This window comes from Calypte anna, chromosome 1, assembly GCF_003957555.1.
Source record: "Calypte anna isolate BGI_N300 chromosome 1, bCalAnn1_v1.p, whole genome shotgun sequence".
In the NCBI taxonomy this organism is placed as follows: Eukaryota; Metazoa; Chordata; class Aves; order Apodiformes; family Trochilidae; genus Calypte; species Calypte anna.
In genome coordinates, this window is record NC_044244.1 from 20,144,792 (window position 1) to 20,160,015 (window position 15,224).

Below are 15,224 nucleotides of genomic sequence, written 5' to 3' on the forward strand. Positions count from 1 at the left end.
GCTGTGCCAATCTTCCAAGGACTCAGCTGCAGAACACCTCTGAGAAGCTGCAAGCTGTACTGACTGATCAGTAGTAAACTTCCCTCTCAACCGCTTGTCCTGGATGAGGCTATTCCCGAGAGAATGACAACAGATTGGATTTATTTCTCTTTCCTACTGAAATTCTTTTAGAGGAAGGAGGGGCAGAAAAACAGTCAACAGCTTCTTCTCTTTTAGTGTATTTCCCTCAGTGGGAGCCCTCACAAAGAGAGTCATTGTACCATAAGTGATCCCAAGTCAAGAGGTGAATAAAAAAAAGTGTGAGCTTATTCTTCCACTTTCAGTTCTGCAATAGCAATTTTAGAAGCTGTCCACCTCTCCTGCTCACAGAATAAGCCCAAACCTTCAATTCTCATCTCCACCTGAAAATAGGGATGTTTAGATGCACAATGCTGGCTAGTGTACTTAGTCACCCATGATCAGGAAGGCTGTGCACTGCCCTTTTAAACAAAGCACAGATTAAAGATAATAGAGTTAGCAGTTCAAAACATCAACAGAACACTAATTTTTGCTTTTTCTAAGCAAGAATTTAGTAAAGGAAAATAGGAAGAAAATGGATATATACCAATGTCCCAATCAATAATACCTTAAATGTACTCATAGCTGCATGACTGCTACCTCCAAAGACACCGTAGTGCCCAGAATACTCTGTGGCAAAATCATTTCATGTGAGAAGCCACATGTTATTTTTCATCTGGGCTTTGGGCCAACTCCTAGAAGACATCAATCCATGGTTTCTCCAAAGCCACACTGTCCTTTACCAAAGGATGAATGTAAGTTATGCCCCTACTCAAATGAACTTTCATTAACCAAAGGTTCAGAAAGCATGATTTCACAGGCATGAGTGCCTGTATAATTACAACTATTTCATGCCTTGTTTGCCTGTTTTCACATATACTTAGAGGTCTGTGTATACAGCTGTAGTTGCTGTGTGTGCCTATTCAAGTCCTGGCACTGAAGGCATTATTATGTTGGCTTAAAAATGCAACTCAGTGCCAGGATATATGGGGCTACTCCCATGACAGAGATGATGTTCCTGCATGGCTCTCACCTAAAATTATGCTGATGTCATTTACATTCATTGCTTTCCAGCATCTTTCCAGTTTAGTGTATTCATCTTACTTCTTACAGAGATACGAATTCCACATAAGCCTTCCCAGCTCCAAGTTAATGCATACTAGGTCTGATCTGTAGGCAAACTGTTAAACACTGGCACCTATGACAAAATATTGAGTCCCCAGGATGTGTCTGCAATCTCCGCTGTATCTATCATCAATTCACATTTACACAAAGACAACATAGAAACAGGTTTGTTCTTAGCTTCTAGTAGGAACTAAGAGGTGGTTTTTGAGATTCCTTTTTATGAAACTAAGAATAATATTTTATGCATTGTCTAGAGCATAACACTATTAAAACCTTAGAGTCAAACTCTGCCTTCTTAGAAGTTTTGCAGTTTACTTTCTGGAAACAAATACTGAGAAACAGAAGCTTTTGCTACAGCTGAGAAAGTATCCAGTCCTCTGGTTTGGTAGTCAAACACAAACAAAACAAAACAAAAGAAAAACCAAACAAGAAGAAGATTGTTTTGTACAGACTAAGAAACATTTGACTTCTGAGTGCATTTTCTTTTGTTTAAAAAGTGAAAACTGAATTACGCACATCAAGTGATGTAATTCTAGAACAACAACAAAAAAAGTAATGAAAAAAAAGATACAAAACATTCACAATTCCTACTACTGCCCTCATTTCATTAGATGAAAAATAATTGTCAAGTGTTTCAGTAGGTCCAGCTTGCATTCTTAAGAAAAAAGTACATCTAGTACTTAAAGTATTTTGTTCAGGTCTGATCCTGTCTTGATGATTACCACAATAGCCAACATTACATCAAATTTGAATCTGTAGCTCTTTTCCTTCTTTCAGAACAGTCATAAGCAGGATCTCCAAGGATGATGAAGTAATGCTTTAGTTTAGGGGTGTGGCTGCAGTTTAAGTGGAATTCAAATGATAGATAGCTTTGAATTAATCTGCTTACCTGGTAATAAGCTAGATGTCTTCCCTCAAAATACACTGTTGTTCGGTACTCCATAGGTATGATTGGAGGGTTAGGGTTTAGAAACTGTGGGCATTCTTCTTCCTGGGGAGAGAAACATTTTATACATTATTCCAAATAAAAAGTCTTATCACAACAAACTTCGTTGGCCTTTGGACAATGGAGGGATTGTTCTGAAGAACTTCATGCTTAAAATACAGTGACAGATTTGATTACACCCTTTCAAATTAGACACGCTAAAAATGACTGCAGCATATGTCAAAGCTGTGGGTGATTATCTTTCCCAGCCTTGAAATCTTGTTCCTCCCATTGAAGCAAAATAGTAAAAGGAATAAAAATATCCTTTCAGGAGTTATTCAGTCTCACTGCCCCTCCTCAATCACACCTTTAAATTTCCACCCACGCACTGTCACTAAAAAAAATAATCTTATGCTTCTGGGGTTAACTTTAGAGTAATTTTAAAATCCCTAATTCAACCACCTGATTTGAGAGAAAAAGCAAAGAAAATATTGAAGTACTCTAATAAAACCTAATAATCTGATTTTTAAACATTACCATGTTTTGTTTAATCACATCCTGTACTGAAGAGGACTCTTCACAGATATGCCTCCTCCAGTCCCACTGGCAATTCCATCTATTGCTTGCACAGGAATAGCATCTACAAATATAACATGATAGTCATGACAAACTGTCAGGCTTTCCTCCCCCCATTGGCAAAAAAAGAAAATGAAATTCCATCTTTATTCATGAAGGGCAAGTTCAATCTGTTAGAGTGTCCTAACTATATTAAGCTTAAAACTTCATAGTCAGAACAGTTCAAGGTCCCTCAGAAGCTATTTTCTCCCTTGTGTTTCAGCAAGGATCAGAAATCCACAGCATCTTACACAAACTTTGAGATCAGGTCTGAGAGGACTGGAAATGATCTTGATCAACCTCTATACACATGGATGGACAAAGTGGGGTTTGAGTTGGCTGCACCTGCCGTGGGGCAGCAACACCTCAAGCAGGGCAGCATCAGCTTTGATCCTCCTGTTTGAACATCCTGTAAACCCAAACGTAATCTAATGATTAAGGGAACAAGTAGGTAACCAGATGTCCCTGGAGCAAACCTGCAATGGCAGTCCAGTGAGCTGGCCTTTAATTATATGTGCCATGAATATTCCTATTCCATGTGGTTTACGTTATCTGCTTGGCTGGTGCCCTCTCACTGATTTTCAACTCCATTAAAATCTAAGAAAAAGGATTTGGAAACTGGCAAATTTTGTGTGCCAAAGGCTTAATTATTAAATGATTAAGTCATCTGTCAGCTACCTGAAACACCATGCCCTAGGACCTAAACACCTACATTAAGAAGCTGAAATACTTACGGCTGGTTTTCAAAAAGATTCATTGCTTCTTCACAGTCATAAAAAGGGTAAGTGTGTGACGCAAAAAATATGTTGTTCTTCTCAAAGGTTAACTGAAGTGGAACTGAAACATGATCTATTACAAAAGAAAAAAAATATCTAAGTGGTAGTTGAACTCTTTAGGACTTGAGCTGGATGATACAATGATAATACTTATATTATTTTACAGAACATAAGCAAATATTTAACTATATAGTTGACACTCTGGATCTCATGACCTGTTATACTTAATGTCTATGGTATTTGTTTTATCTTTTTAAGATTTACAAATTTTTCAGCACATGGTTGTCAGAAGAAAAGCAGAGATGGGATAAAGGGAAGATGCAAAATCACAGAATAGCTTGTTTTATGGAAGTGTTTCTCAGTGGTACTATCATCATCCTAGAATTTTTAAGGGTCTAGAAGAGTAAGAAAAACAGAGTAAGGAGATAATTGAACATAAAGGAAAACTGGCACAAGAATAGTAACTTCAAATAAAACATTTTCTTAAATGTGAATACGTCTGCATGCAAAATTACTTGTTTCATTTGTGCATTAAAACTATCAGCGTCATGTGAACTAAAGCAAGTGATCTTTGTGGTTAATGCCCAACGGTGCCTGCAATGCTGTTACCACAGGCATTTGTGAGCTTCAGTTTGCCATACATAATTTCTCCACAGATGCACTTCTTGCCTGGATCATTATTGAAATAAGAATGGAAAATTAATCTTCAGAAACTGGTGCTTTCCTGAGTGAAGCTGTTTGAAATACCTTTTGCAGAAACTGTTAAGCCCTTGTGACAAGCTATTTCACAAGCTATTGGGCAATTTCAAACTCTGCTTTCCTTGAACAGGTTCTTGGAAGACCATCAGCTGCTTGGCTGGAAGTCACCTTTGTATGCACTGGCTCCCCTTGAATATTTCAGACTGGTATGAATGCCAGGGGATTTCCTAACCACGGGACTGTGAAAAAGCACACCTTCTCTTGAGAAGTGTCCTATTGCCTTTGGAACCAACCACAACTAAAGTAACCTAGACTTTTCCAAAATCAATAGAGCTACTTAACAGAAAGTGACTTTTTGTCACACGCTGCCAGAAGCCACTGAATGTGTTTGTAACTGTCTGCCTCCTGCTGAAGTGTCTGCCAAGCTTCTGAGCATCTTTATATTATTTTGGAACACCCTTACAGATGGACCCCTGCACAACCAGCTCGGAGAGGCATGTTATTTCTAGGTGAATTGGTTACTTTAATGCCATCCCTCACAGGCTTCTGGCCTCAAATTTTATGCTGGAAGACATCAAGATGTCATGTTTATCAACCTAGTTGCTTTGCAAAATATTTAGAGAATGTGAATTGGCCCTAACTAACATAGAGTTTTTCTTTAACACTAAACCTAATCTGATACCGTGACACACCTCAGCTATTTTAAAATTTATGAGTGAGATTTTAATATCATTATTCTTCCTAAATGTACCAGTAACCAAAACTGGATTTTGACCTGTTTCAGGCTTAAGAGAACTGAAACTTATATTAAAAAGTGCTTCCAAATACTGTTCTGACAGTTCATGGCTGTTATGATACCCATAAAAGGTTTATCCTCAGGAGGACCTCTGCAAGCTAGCTTTTGTTGAGGTTTTTTGTTGGTTGGTTTTTTTTAGACTTGCTACATAATAAATGGTACTGTGTAACCAGTTTTATTGCATGTGATTATACACCAAGATGTATGAACTTAAAGCATGAATAAAACACTATCTAGGAAACAGAACAGGAATTATTGTTGGCAACAGATGTTAAGCATATAATCAGTGGTTCAGAACAGTAACACAACCTTTAATTATGTGATCACATATTTTTCCACTGGACTTACTATTGCTGAAGCTGGAGTGTGCATACTGGAAGAGATGGGAAGCTTTATGAGAGAAAGGACATCCTTGTGACAAGGATCAGAAAATAAGTCACTAAACTACAGCTGACTAGAGCTAAAACCTAAGACAACAGAGATCAAAATCTTCACGCTCTGCTCTTCTGGTCCCATATCTCAGAGTGACTGGGATATTAGAGTAGCTGGGGTTTGTTTGCTTGGGACACAGAATAGCACTTTTCTTGTTCTTTGTTTACTCCAGTGCTTAGCTCCTATTACAGATTCTTTGTAGAAACACTAGGAAGGCTACATCTTGTAAATACAGCCATAGAAACAGTTTGAGCAAATCTTTTGTAGGCTGTTTGAATGGACCAAGTTCAGCAATATGGGGAAAAGATAAAAAACTTGTATGCAGCTCATGTAAGAGCATCATATTAGAAGCAGCAGGCTATGTTCTTTCTTCTTCTTATACATGGAGGGTAGCAATATCTCCTTACCTTGACCTTTTGGTGTTGGAGGAATTATATCAGGGGGATCACAGATAATAACCCCTTCTTTTAATTGAGCATGATGGACTGTTTCACCAAATGTACACAAAACGTTGTCACTCTCAGTCAAAGTTGGTAATGGACTTACAGTCAGTTCCACCTGGAAACAAAATTTTAAAGGGTGAAATATTTGAAAGCAATGAATCAAGACCCAGTAAGGCTTATTGCCAAAGAACTTCAACTTGGCCAGTGGTTAGTAGTTAGGTTTAGGTTGGGATCACAGAAAATGATTCTCCATTCCAAATTTTATTTCTTCCCATCTGTTAATCTTTTCTTCTTATACTTCTACCAGTTTTTCCATTCTGCAACTATGTTGAATTAGCCTGATATAAAAATTTCTTGTCCTGACAATGCTTTAGAAAAAAAATGTCTCTACAGACACACCCTAAGACTTTGATTTTTGTCCCCAGCATCCAGTTTAGCAACAGTAAACAGAGTAGTTAACCCTTAAGTCCTGAAAAACTTAATCAAAATTACATTAACCTTAGGTGTTACTAGTGAATAATGAAACCAAGGCTGGATGGACTGGAAAAGCTGGAGTTTGAAAGGGCTGAACAGAAATGTGGCTGCCTTGAGACTCAGCCATGCAAAAAACCCACTAAAAACTATCATTAATGCTGAAAAATTACTTCTGAGTGATGGTGAGTCAAACACTTTGAGAAAACTGTCAGCACAGAGTGCACATGAGAAACTAAATGCAAAACGAAAAGGGAAAATTTTGCAAGGAAAGAGAATAAAAATTAAATGCGTTTTTGGATGCTGTTCTTGATTTAATGCTTCAGGTGTGTTAATTATACCATTTAACTTTTTTCATTTGGTATTGGACAGTAAAAATGAAGGTTATTCCTTTCTCACTGAAACTGTTCCACTATGTTATGAGCTGCAATGTTTTTATCTGTGAGTAAAAGAATCATGAGGAGACATGGCATTAATGATGTTACAGAAAGCATGTCAATGTTCATTTAAAGTTAAGTTATGTTTTGAGTTTTAGGTATTTTGGCCTCAAATGTTGACATGAGACACCAGAGATTTGCTGTCAACACAAGCTGACAAGATCTCAAATATGAGAAAGTGTGGATTTTAAGTGGACTAGTAACAGTCTCCTGGTATTTTTATTCAACATAGAAGGGGACCTAAGCCAATGCTGTTTACATCATTTAGGAATGGAATTAAACTGACTTAAAGGCAAGTTGGAATAGAAAGCCATTTTACTGATTTTATTTGCTGAGCACCCACAGGAAGCTGCCACTCTGCACAGGCATGCTCCTTTTGGAATCAGAGCAGGCCATACACCCCGGTCACACTGTGAACACTCAGTTTTGTTGCCACAGAGTTGTTTTGCATGATGAATTTACCTTTGCCATGTAACTAGACAGACTTTGCTGCGTAGGCAAATGTGCTGCTGATTTTAAAGCAACAGCTTTTAGCTTCTTAAATTTCTGCTCAAGTAAGCTGAAAGGGCAGCATAAAATCTTCCCTATCAATTACTTTTTATGGGTTATACAACATTGTGCAACACCGATAATATTCAGACAGGTGTAAGTGCTTCATCAGTCATATTAGTGCCTAATTTTGGTTTACAGAGAAGGTCAAAAGGAGTATTTCTTAGAAGAAAACATGAACTGCAACCCACAAAAACAGCAGGCAAAAAATGCCAGAGACTGAGATACCCAAAACACTACAGTATTCCTACTTTCCATTGTGCATAAACAAACACAAATACTCATCTTCCTGGTAGTGAGATCAATGTGCTTTAAGAACATGTAGGGAAAACATTCTCTCATCATACCTTAGCAGGGGCTCTGCGACTCATATTTAGAGGGTCTGCACTAATGATAGTCATGCACGTGCCACTTGGACTCCACAGCCAGTGGTTCTCCTTGTCAGCTGTTCCACAGTCTGCCTTCTTTGTGCACCTGGCAAAACAGGAATGAAAACCAAAGCAAAGCACTATTACAGCTGGACTCAGCTTTCTCTGCATTACATAACAATTTCAGGATTAAAGCCTGAAATTGTAACATAAGACAATGGGGAATTTGCTCTAATAGTGACTATTCAGGTTGCTGCTAGAGAATTTTTAATAGAGTAAGTGGTGGAATAAGTGTTAATGGTCTGAGCAAAAGCAAGTGGGGAAAAATGACTATACTTTTTAGGACACCACTTTGGATTTGACCATCCAAATACATAAAGAGACAGTCATATTCATCACAGGAGTCATCAGACAACAGAGCCATTGGTTGACCATCTGAAATCAGGCTGACTAATCTTCATTGCAATATTTAACAAAGTTCTGAATGAGTGGGCACAGCCTGTTTTTTATGCAGGTCAAGTAGCAGACACTTATGTGTTGCCAGTAACATGGGCCATGAGTGTTGCTCACTCATGAGAGTAAAATGCAATAGAGAAGTTTACTGGGTGCACATTGGCTTGTGGAGAGCTCCTGTTACACTGCATCACTAGGAATGTTACTTGTGTAGTGACTGTTTTCTTAACTCCTGTGACTATTTTAAGACCTTTCTCTGCCAAAGCACCACTACTATTATAGGAAGACAACAGTGGGTGTGAAACCTCATGAAAACACTGGGAGATTTTCTCAGCTCACGTTCTCAGAAAGGAGGGAAAGAAGAGATGCTGCAGTGCAGGAACGGCATATATGGTGACAAAAAATTGTTGAAATGTGTGTGGGGACAGACTCCTCTGTATTCTTGCCATTCTGTACAGTGTTTAGGAGAAAATGCTATAGGATCTCTGGCTGCTATAGCAGAAGACTATTAACTTGCCAGGAGCTTTAACACAACACAGTTTTTGCCCAGTTCTGTCAACCCTACCCTTAAAGACATCATTGACATACAGAGTCTACAGTCTTGTAACATATCCCTAAACACACAACTATGGATGTCCACGAGACAAAACTAGGCGTAAATGAGAAAAACAGTAGAAACTGTTTTTGGGGTTTTTTCCCCACTGGAAAAAAAATACTAGCAAATGCAAAAAATCCATGTTTCCCTGTTCTCTGAGACCATTAATATTTCGAGATATTGAGGTCAGGTGTCATATCAGAAACCTGAAGGGAAATCTAGGGAAAATTGCCTTTTGTGTGATATATGACACAGCCTTCAACTCTCAGCAGCCCAGGAGGAGTTCGTGGTGTGTTTTCCAAATCCCCAGGTTTCATCCTCATTAGCAAAAGCCCCGGCTGGAAGAGTTGCATTATATTACAGAAACCTGTGTGTACCATGTAAGTTTCTCTCCATATTATGCTACATATCAGACTCATAGGTAACTTAATGTGATAGTTCACATTTTCAGACAAGAAACTAGAAGCTTGAAATTCATCTGCATACTATAATTAAATAGCCTCTTTGTTCCAACAGCGAGTACTTTGAATCATGAATTCCCAACCACTTGTGCCAAGGGGTTAATTAACTCAGTAGTCAAAAAGAGAGCTGCAGGACTGCTCTTCCCTCTCCTCACTCCAATCAATGAAAAGTGCAAAGAAGAGACATTCCAGAGCTGTGCAGTGCTGTCCTAGTTTACATGTGTTTGAATATTAATTCAGTTAACCTTTGCAGATATTCAGCCAAATGCCACTTTCTGCTCTCCCACAGTTAGGTGAGGGTTCAGTGTAGCTACACGTCTTGATAGATGACGTTTGTACAAAACCAGCATTTCAGCTACATACTTTATCTCAGACATGAATGGATTTTTCTTCTATGCTCTTTTTTACACTTCCCTGTTCTACTTCAAATATACGCTATGTTTTCTGAATTTTAAACAGGGAACACTATTCTAATTTCTGGGAGAACATTTGACTGTAGAGTTCAGATAGTGATAAAACATGCAGCTAGAAGATTTATACTGATTTTCAGTACCAGCAGAAAAGTATTTATTTTTCCAAACTAATCAAATCTACAGAAGTCAAAATGAGGACTTATTTGTGTGAAGACTGATATCAATTGTCTGCATGATAGAATTAAATCACTATGAGGAGCATAAAACTAAGTAAAAAAAACCTGGGATCACTATGCCAAGCAATAACTGACAGCATGTGTCAAAACTTGACCTGTTCCACTGATTGCACCCGAAAAAGCCCCAGCAGCACTTACCTGCCCTCTCTCACACACCAGCCACAGTAAGGATCCCTTGCTTGAGCACACTTCTCACAGTCTGAGTATTTGTGGCAGTCCTGCACAGGCAGACGATGCACCTGAAGAACCAAAAGTGAAGCAAACTGTAAGGGATCTGAAGAAGGCACAAGGAGACAGAAATACTTGTGGACAGGGTTGTGCAGTGCCATTGCTTGTGGCAGCAGAATACTTCACTCTGTGTTATTATGATCTCAGCTCAACTTCATTTTAAGCAAATCCATATAAACCCCTAGTCTGGTTATTTCTCCCTTAACAAAATCTAAATTCACATGCTTTTTCTACTTTTTTTCACTCCAATATTCTCTAATGTCCCTCCAAAGTAATGTAGGGCATTGTTATAATACAGACTCATACAATCTTAAAAAATTGAGCTCTTCAGTTCCTCCAGCTATGTTACTTCTGGAAATCTGCATTACAGCAGGCACAGCAGGACAGAAACAGCATCAAAAACTCTCTGAATTTATGAAACAGCTAATGCAGGGCAGATAGTTTTGAAAGGCTGACTTGGTACAGGCTAGATAATTTTAAAAACATAGTATCTTCCCCCTCATAACACTAGCATGGAAATGAAATTGTTTGGAAATGTGACTGTTAGTGGCACTTGCAGTCTTATGGCAGCTCACAAATTCTGCAAGCGTAAGAGAGCGACTGCACTTCAGGTTACTGCACCTCTCCATGCATAACCCTCCACCATGCAACACATTCACAAAACAAGTAAGAAATAATTACAAGAAGCAGTAAGGAAAAGAGCATCTATCAGTTCTCAGGTCTTATTTTCCCAGTAAAATATATGGCTTCTGGGTTTTATTTCCTTTGGTGCTGAGAATAAACAATTTTGTTTTAGTTTGTGCAAAATAAAGGAGCCAGCATACAGCCATCCCCTTTAGCTGTGCTGCTGAAAATGATGCAAGAGGAGATTGAGACATATGTCTTCCTCTCAAAGCCTGTTTGACTTTTAAAGAGCACAAAAAGTCAAGCAATGGTAACTCTGAGATATAAGGTTTTTCCTACCATAGCCTCTCATTTAAAACAACTGACAATTTCAAAGCTGCTTTGAAAGTTTTGGTTTGGCTTTTTTCTTTCATGTTCAGTTAAGAAAAATGTCAATATTGGTAGTTTTCTTGCATTTATTAATACCGAGGTTTACCTTTTTAGCATTCTATTCTTTCAGAGATTCTCATCTAACTTGAACAGAGTTACTGGCACTCTGTTTCACTGAATGGTACTTGTGAGTAATTTACTATCCAGTGAATGGGTTTTTTAATGAAAAAGTATTCATTGCATAATTCTGGCAGGCAGAAACAAGCCCTAGAAATTATCATCTCTTTGGGTTTTATGTAAACCTAATGGACTTTTTTAAAAAATAGCAGCTCTGTTTACAGCCAGCCTCAAGATGCAGAGAAACTAGTTTTAGAAATTTTCTAATGTGGCACTCTTAATCAAAAACACTGAATCAAAAGCTAAAAAAAATGTGTAAGATAGTGATCATGGTGATTGCCACAGGCTTCTGTTTTCCTCCCAGTAGGTGCCACAAGGAATCTGGGATCTTACCAGTGATATTCACCTGCAATGAACCATTATGGGCATGGCAGGGGTGATATACACTCCTTCCCAAGTCCCCCAAGAAGCTGCAAGGAGTTTGCCTTGTTCTCTGCCCAAGCTTTGGGAGCTGAGTGGAAAAGAGGCAACTGGCTTTTAAAAACATTTGCTCCAAGCTACCCAGTGCTATTAACACAGCAGCAGAAGCTGGGAGAAGGGGGAGGAGAAGTGAATCAGGAAAGCAAGAGCTTATTTTTCACTATGGCTTTTAACCTCTACATTGTTCTTCCCTGTACTTCTCTCGATCTGATTTCATTTCAAAGGCTGCTTCAAGTTATCACCCACCAGATCATCACTTTCACTTTGCTCAAGTGCTTACACAGCTCAGCCAATTCATTTCCAAATGCTGGGGCAGGCTGCATCTGCCAGGTAGCTTAGCATTAAGCCCATCTAACAGCACATCTAACAGCCCTTTATTGTTTACCTTATTTTAAATAACTCTAAACCATTTTAAGTCCCAGGGCAGGGTTCTGACATCTCTATTCCCACATAACTCCCAGTGGTGCTTAACAGAGGAGTGCATGTTTCAGCATTTATTCTTTTCCCCTCACATTGCTTCATTTCTCCCAGCTCTGAAGGCCCCCATTCTCCTCTTGTCTATCTGCTTCTAAAAGTGGGTGGGACTGCTCATTGTAATTAACTCCTGGAGATGACAGTAATGTAATGCCATTAGAGAGCTCCCAACTTTAGTTATTCATCTTTAAGCTGAACGGGTTTTGTAAAAGAAAACTATTATTCACATTATTCAGAAATGGCAGTGTCTATGAGAGCTACTTGGAAAAGATGAAACTTAAATCCTTTCTTTGGCAGAAATTTGCTGCTTTCTAAACGTTAACATTTTGTAGAGATGGAATTATTTCTTTTGCAAATTTTTTTCTGAAAAATTGGTCTGTGGCCTTCCTAAATTCTACTAGTTCAAACAGCCTGTCACCAGAAAATTTGCCATACTTCAAGGTTGCTGCCACCCCTTATGCTGCTCAGCAGCTCACACCACAGCCTGGTAGGGACCAAAGGGCTTTTAAGAAACACGCCAGCTTTCCAAAGGGCTTTTGTGGATAATAGTGAAGTTTGGGTTTTAGTTTCAAAACCTGAACAGGAGCTGAATTAGCAGTATCAGTATGGAAAAAAAAAGAAGTAACCTCTCTCATGAACTGCCTATTACTAAACACTTTATCTGCTGCTTATCTGTCACTTTTACCACTGTGGCTTCCAGCCTGAAAACACTGAGCTAAAATATAACATCCCTACAGCAGGAATTTATATTAATCCTTGTATAAAACAGATAGAGAACATTCTTCTTTCACCATTTCCCCCAAATACTCTCCCTTCACAGCTCCCTCTTTCTCCCTGTGATACTGCTGCCAGAGTGTTTCCCACATCCCATCCTGTGTCAGTGTCGGCCTCTCACCCACCCTACTATGGAGAGGTACTGAACAACATGTTTGAGGCTGGCACCTCCAGCCACCATAAAGAGAAGTGTCAGAAGAGGGTTAGAACTGGAGGTGAAGGAGAATCTGCCATCCCTCTTGTCTCTTGCTTATTCTCTTTCTTTACAAGTCCCCATTGTGCCTCAATGCCAGCACAGGGAAAGGGAACCCCAATGAGAATGCCTGTGTCCTTCCTAGTCAGTTTTGACCTCTCCTGCTGCACTTGCTTAATTCTAACAGAAGCCTGAACAAAAGTGATTCTCAAAGTTGTAATTGTCTCCATCGTTTCTTAGTTTTTGACAGCACACACAAATGCTATTATGTCAGCTGCCAGCATCCAAAATCCTGCATCTAAAGTCCTGCACCCCTGGACACCACACCAAGTACCAGGGCTTCTGGACTCTGCAGCATGCTGGTACCAAGCATCTCAACTTCATCCTTCTCACATACTCTGTAAAATAGCTTTTGAGGTCAACTCACTTTCTATTCTCAATCACTAAGCCTCAAGGATATAACAGTTCTCCAAGTCACAAAAATCAAGTTCATCAGCTTGGACTTCAGAAAAGTCTTCATACAAAGCCAGTGGAGCCCCACTGCATGGGGTGACTTCCAGAAGTGAGTGAGAAATGTACATATCCCAGATAAATGCTGTAGAGAAAGTGAAAGAGGCTCTAGTCCTTGATGCAAATGGGACATCTTACCTTGTCTGTGGTCATCACATACAAATTTTCTTGGGTTTGGTCAAGGACCAGGTCATTCTTGATGGGTTTGTTTAGTTCAATAGTAAGAGAGCTGTACTCAGTTGCAGTTGATGACAGGAACACCTATTTCATATAAGAAAGAAAGAAAGATGATTAAAGTTGCTTTTTTGCCCCAAATGCCAGTAAAGAAAATCCCGTGTTTACTCAAGTTCACAAATTCACATTAGGGAAAACATTTCAATTTGAAGAATAATGCATCAAAGGCAGCATACAATAAACGTTATTAAAAGAAAATGCTTACTGCTCACAACAGCTCACAGCATTTGTGTTTATTTTTTCTTAAATATTGATTTATTTTAGAGCTGCAAAATTTAAATTTTCAAATTGGAGCCTTTGCACTTGAAGGTGTTGAAATTTGTTGCCTTTCCTCATGGTAACAATATCAGCTTCAAATTTCAAATCAGGTAGTGGCATGTGGCCATCACTCTCTTTCAAGCAAAAGGGGATTGGCATTGCAGTCTTGACATTTTTACATCACAAACACATGAACCCTGGAGCCCCACACCACACATTAAGAACTTAGCAAACTCCAGCTTGGGTGTTGTATTGCCATCTCTATTCACTGAATGGCCAGAATAATTAGAAAATGAGAAGTTGCTCTTCAGCTAGCAAGGGCTTGAATAGAGGTAAGGCTAGAGCAGCTGTTACATTACTGAAGGCTGTTTGTATAGGGCTCTCAGTAGGCATCTAATCCTTCTGGAAAAGTGTCATTCAGGCAATGCTAATTCAACCTGTGTATCAGATAGCTGAGGTACCTCAGAAATAATGTGATTTTTCTTTGAAATTAAAAACACCAAGCTCCAAAAGAATTTGCTCCTGGTATGTGGTCTCATAAATCCCATTTACTTTTAGAGTAGAATTATGCTATCACTATAGCTCATGACCTTTTAAAGCCTGTCCAGTCTTTTAAACTCAAGTTTGTTACCTTAAGAATTTTACCATCTGACGTTCCAAGAAAGGCCACGGTGTGCCCATTCTCCACAGCCACAGTGACAGCTGTGAGATTCATCCCTTCTTTTTGCAGCACTGGTTTCTCTATAACACCATTCTTACTTCCCAAAAGATACGGCAAGTGTTCGGAGCCACAGGGGAAATTTTTGCTTGCATTCTAATAAGGAACAGCAATAGAGAGATGTTAAACATTCAGATCACTAATTCCTAGCCAAGAATGAAGTGCAGCCCCATTACCAGGCAGTATAATACCCTTCAAACATAGAAGAGCAAAAGGAGAGAAATGCATTGTCTAGCTATTTTCTCCCAGCCAAGAAGCAGATATCAGAAAACAACCTGCTAATTGCAAACCAAGCCATGTTAATGCTTTCACCTTCCAAGAAACATAAGGAAAAGAAATTGTTGTTTCTTCACAGAAGCCCAGTTAAAAAGTAACCACTTTTTTAATTAAAATG

General features: G+C 38.9%; 1 protein-coding gene across 9 annotated transcripts in view; it reads right to left on the reverse strand.

Annotated features, from left to right (window-relative positions):
* Positions 1–15,224, reverse strand: part of PLXNB2 (plexin B2) — a 245,272-nt gene that overhangs the window by 56,713 nt on the left and 173,335 nt on the right. For all 9 annotated transcript variants that reach the window (XM_030448200.1, XM_030448145.1, XM_030448174.1 and 6 more), the window contains 8 exons: positions 14,744–14,926; positions 13,759–13,881; positions 9,990–10,090; positions 7,673–7,799; positions 5,833–5,983; positions 3,457–3,571; positions 2,645–2,747; positions 2,072–2,173 (listed from right to left, as the gene is read on the reverse strand). In XM_030448200.1, coding sequence (XP_030304060.1) covers positions 2,072–2,173; positions 2,645–2,747; positions 3,457–3,571; positions 5,833–5,983; positions 7,673–7,799; positions 9,990–10,090; positions 13,759–13,881; positions 14,744–14,926 — 1,005 coding nt within the window. The remainder of the gene's footprint in view (positions 1–2,071; positions 2,174–2,644; positions 2,748–3,456; positions 3,572–5,832; positions 5,984–7,672; positions 7,800–9,989; positions 10,091–13,758; positions 13,882–14,743; positions 14,927–15,224) is intronic.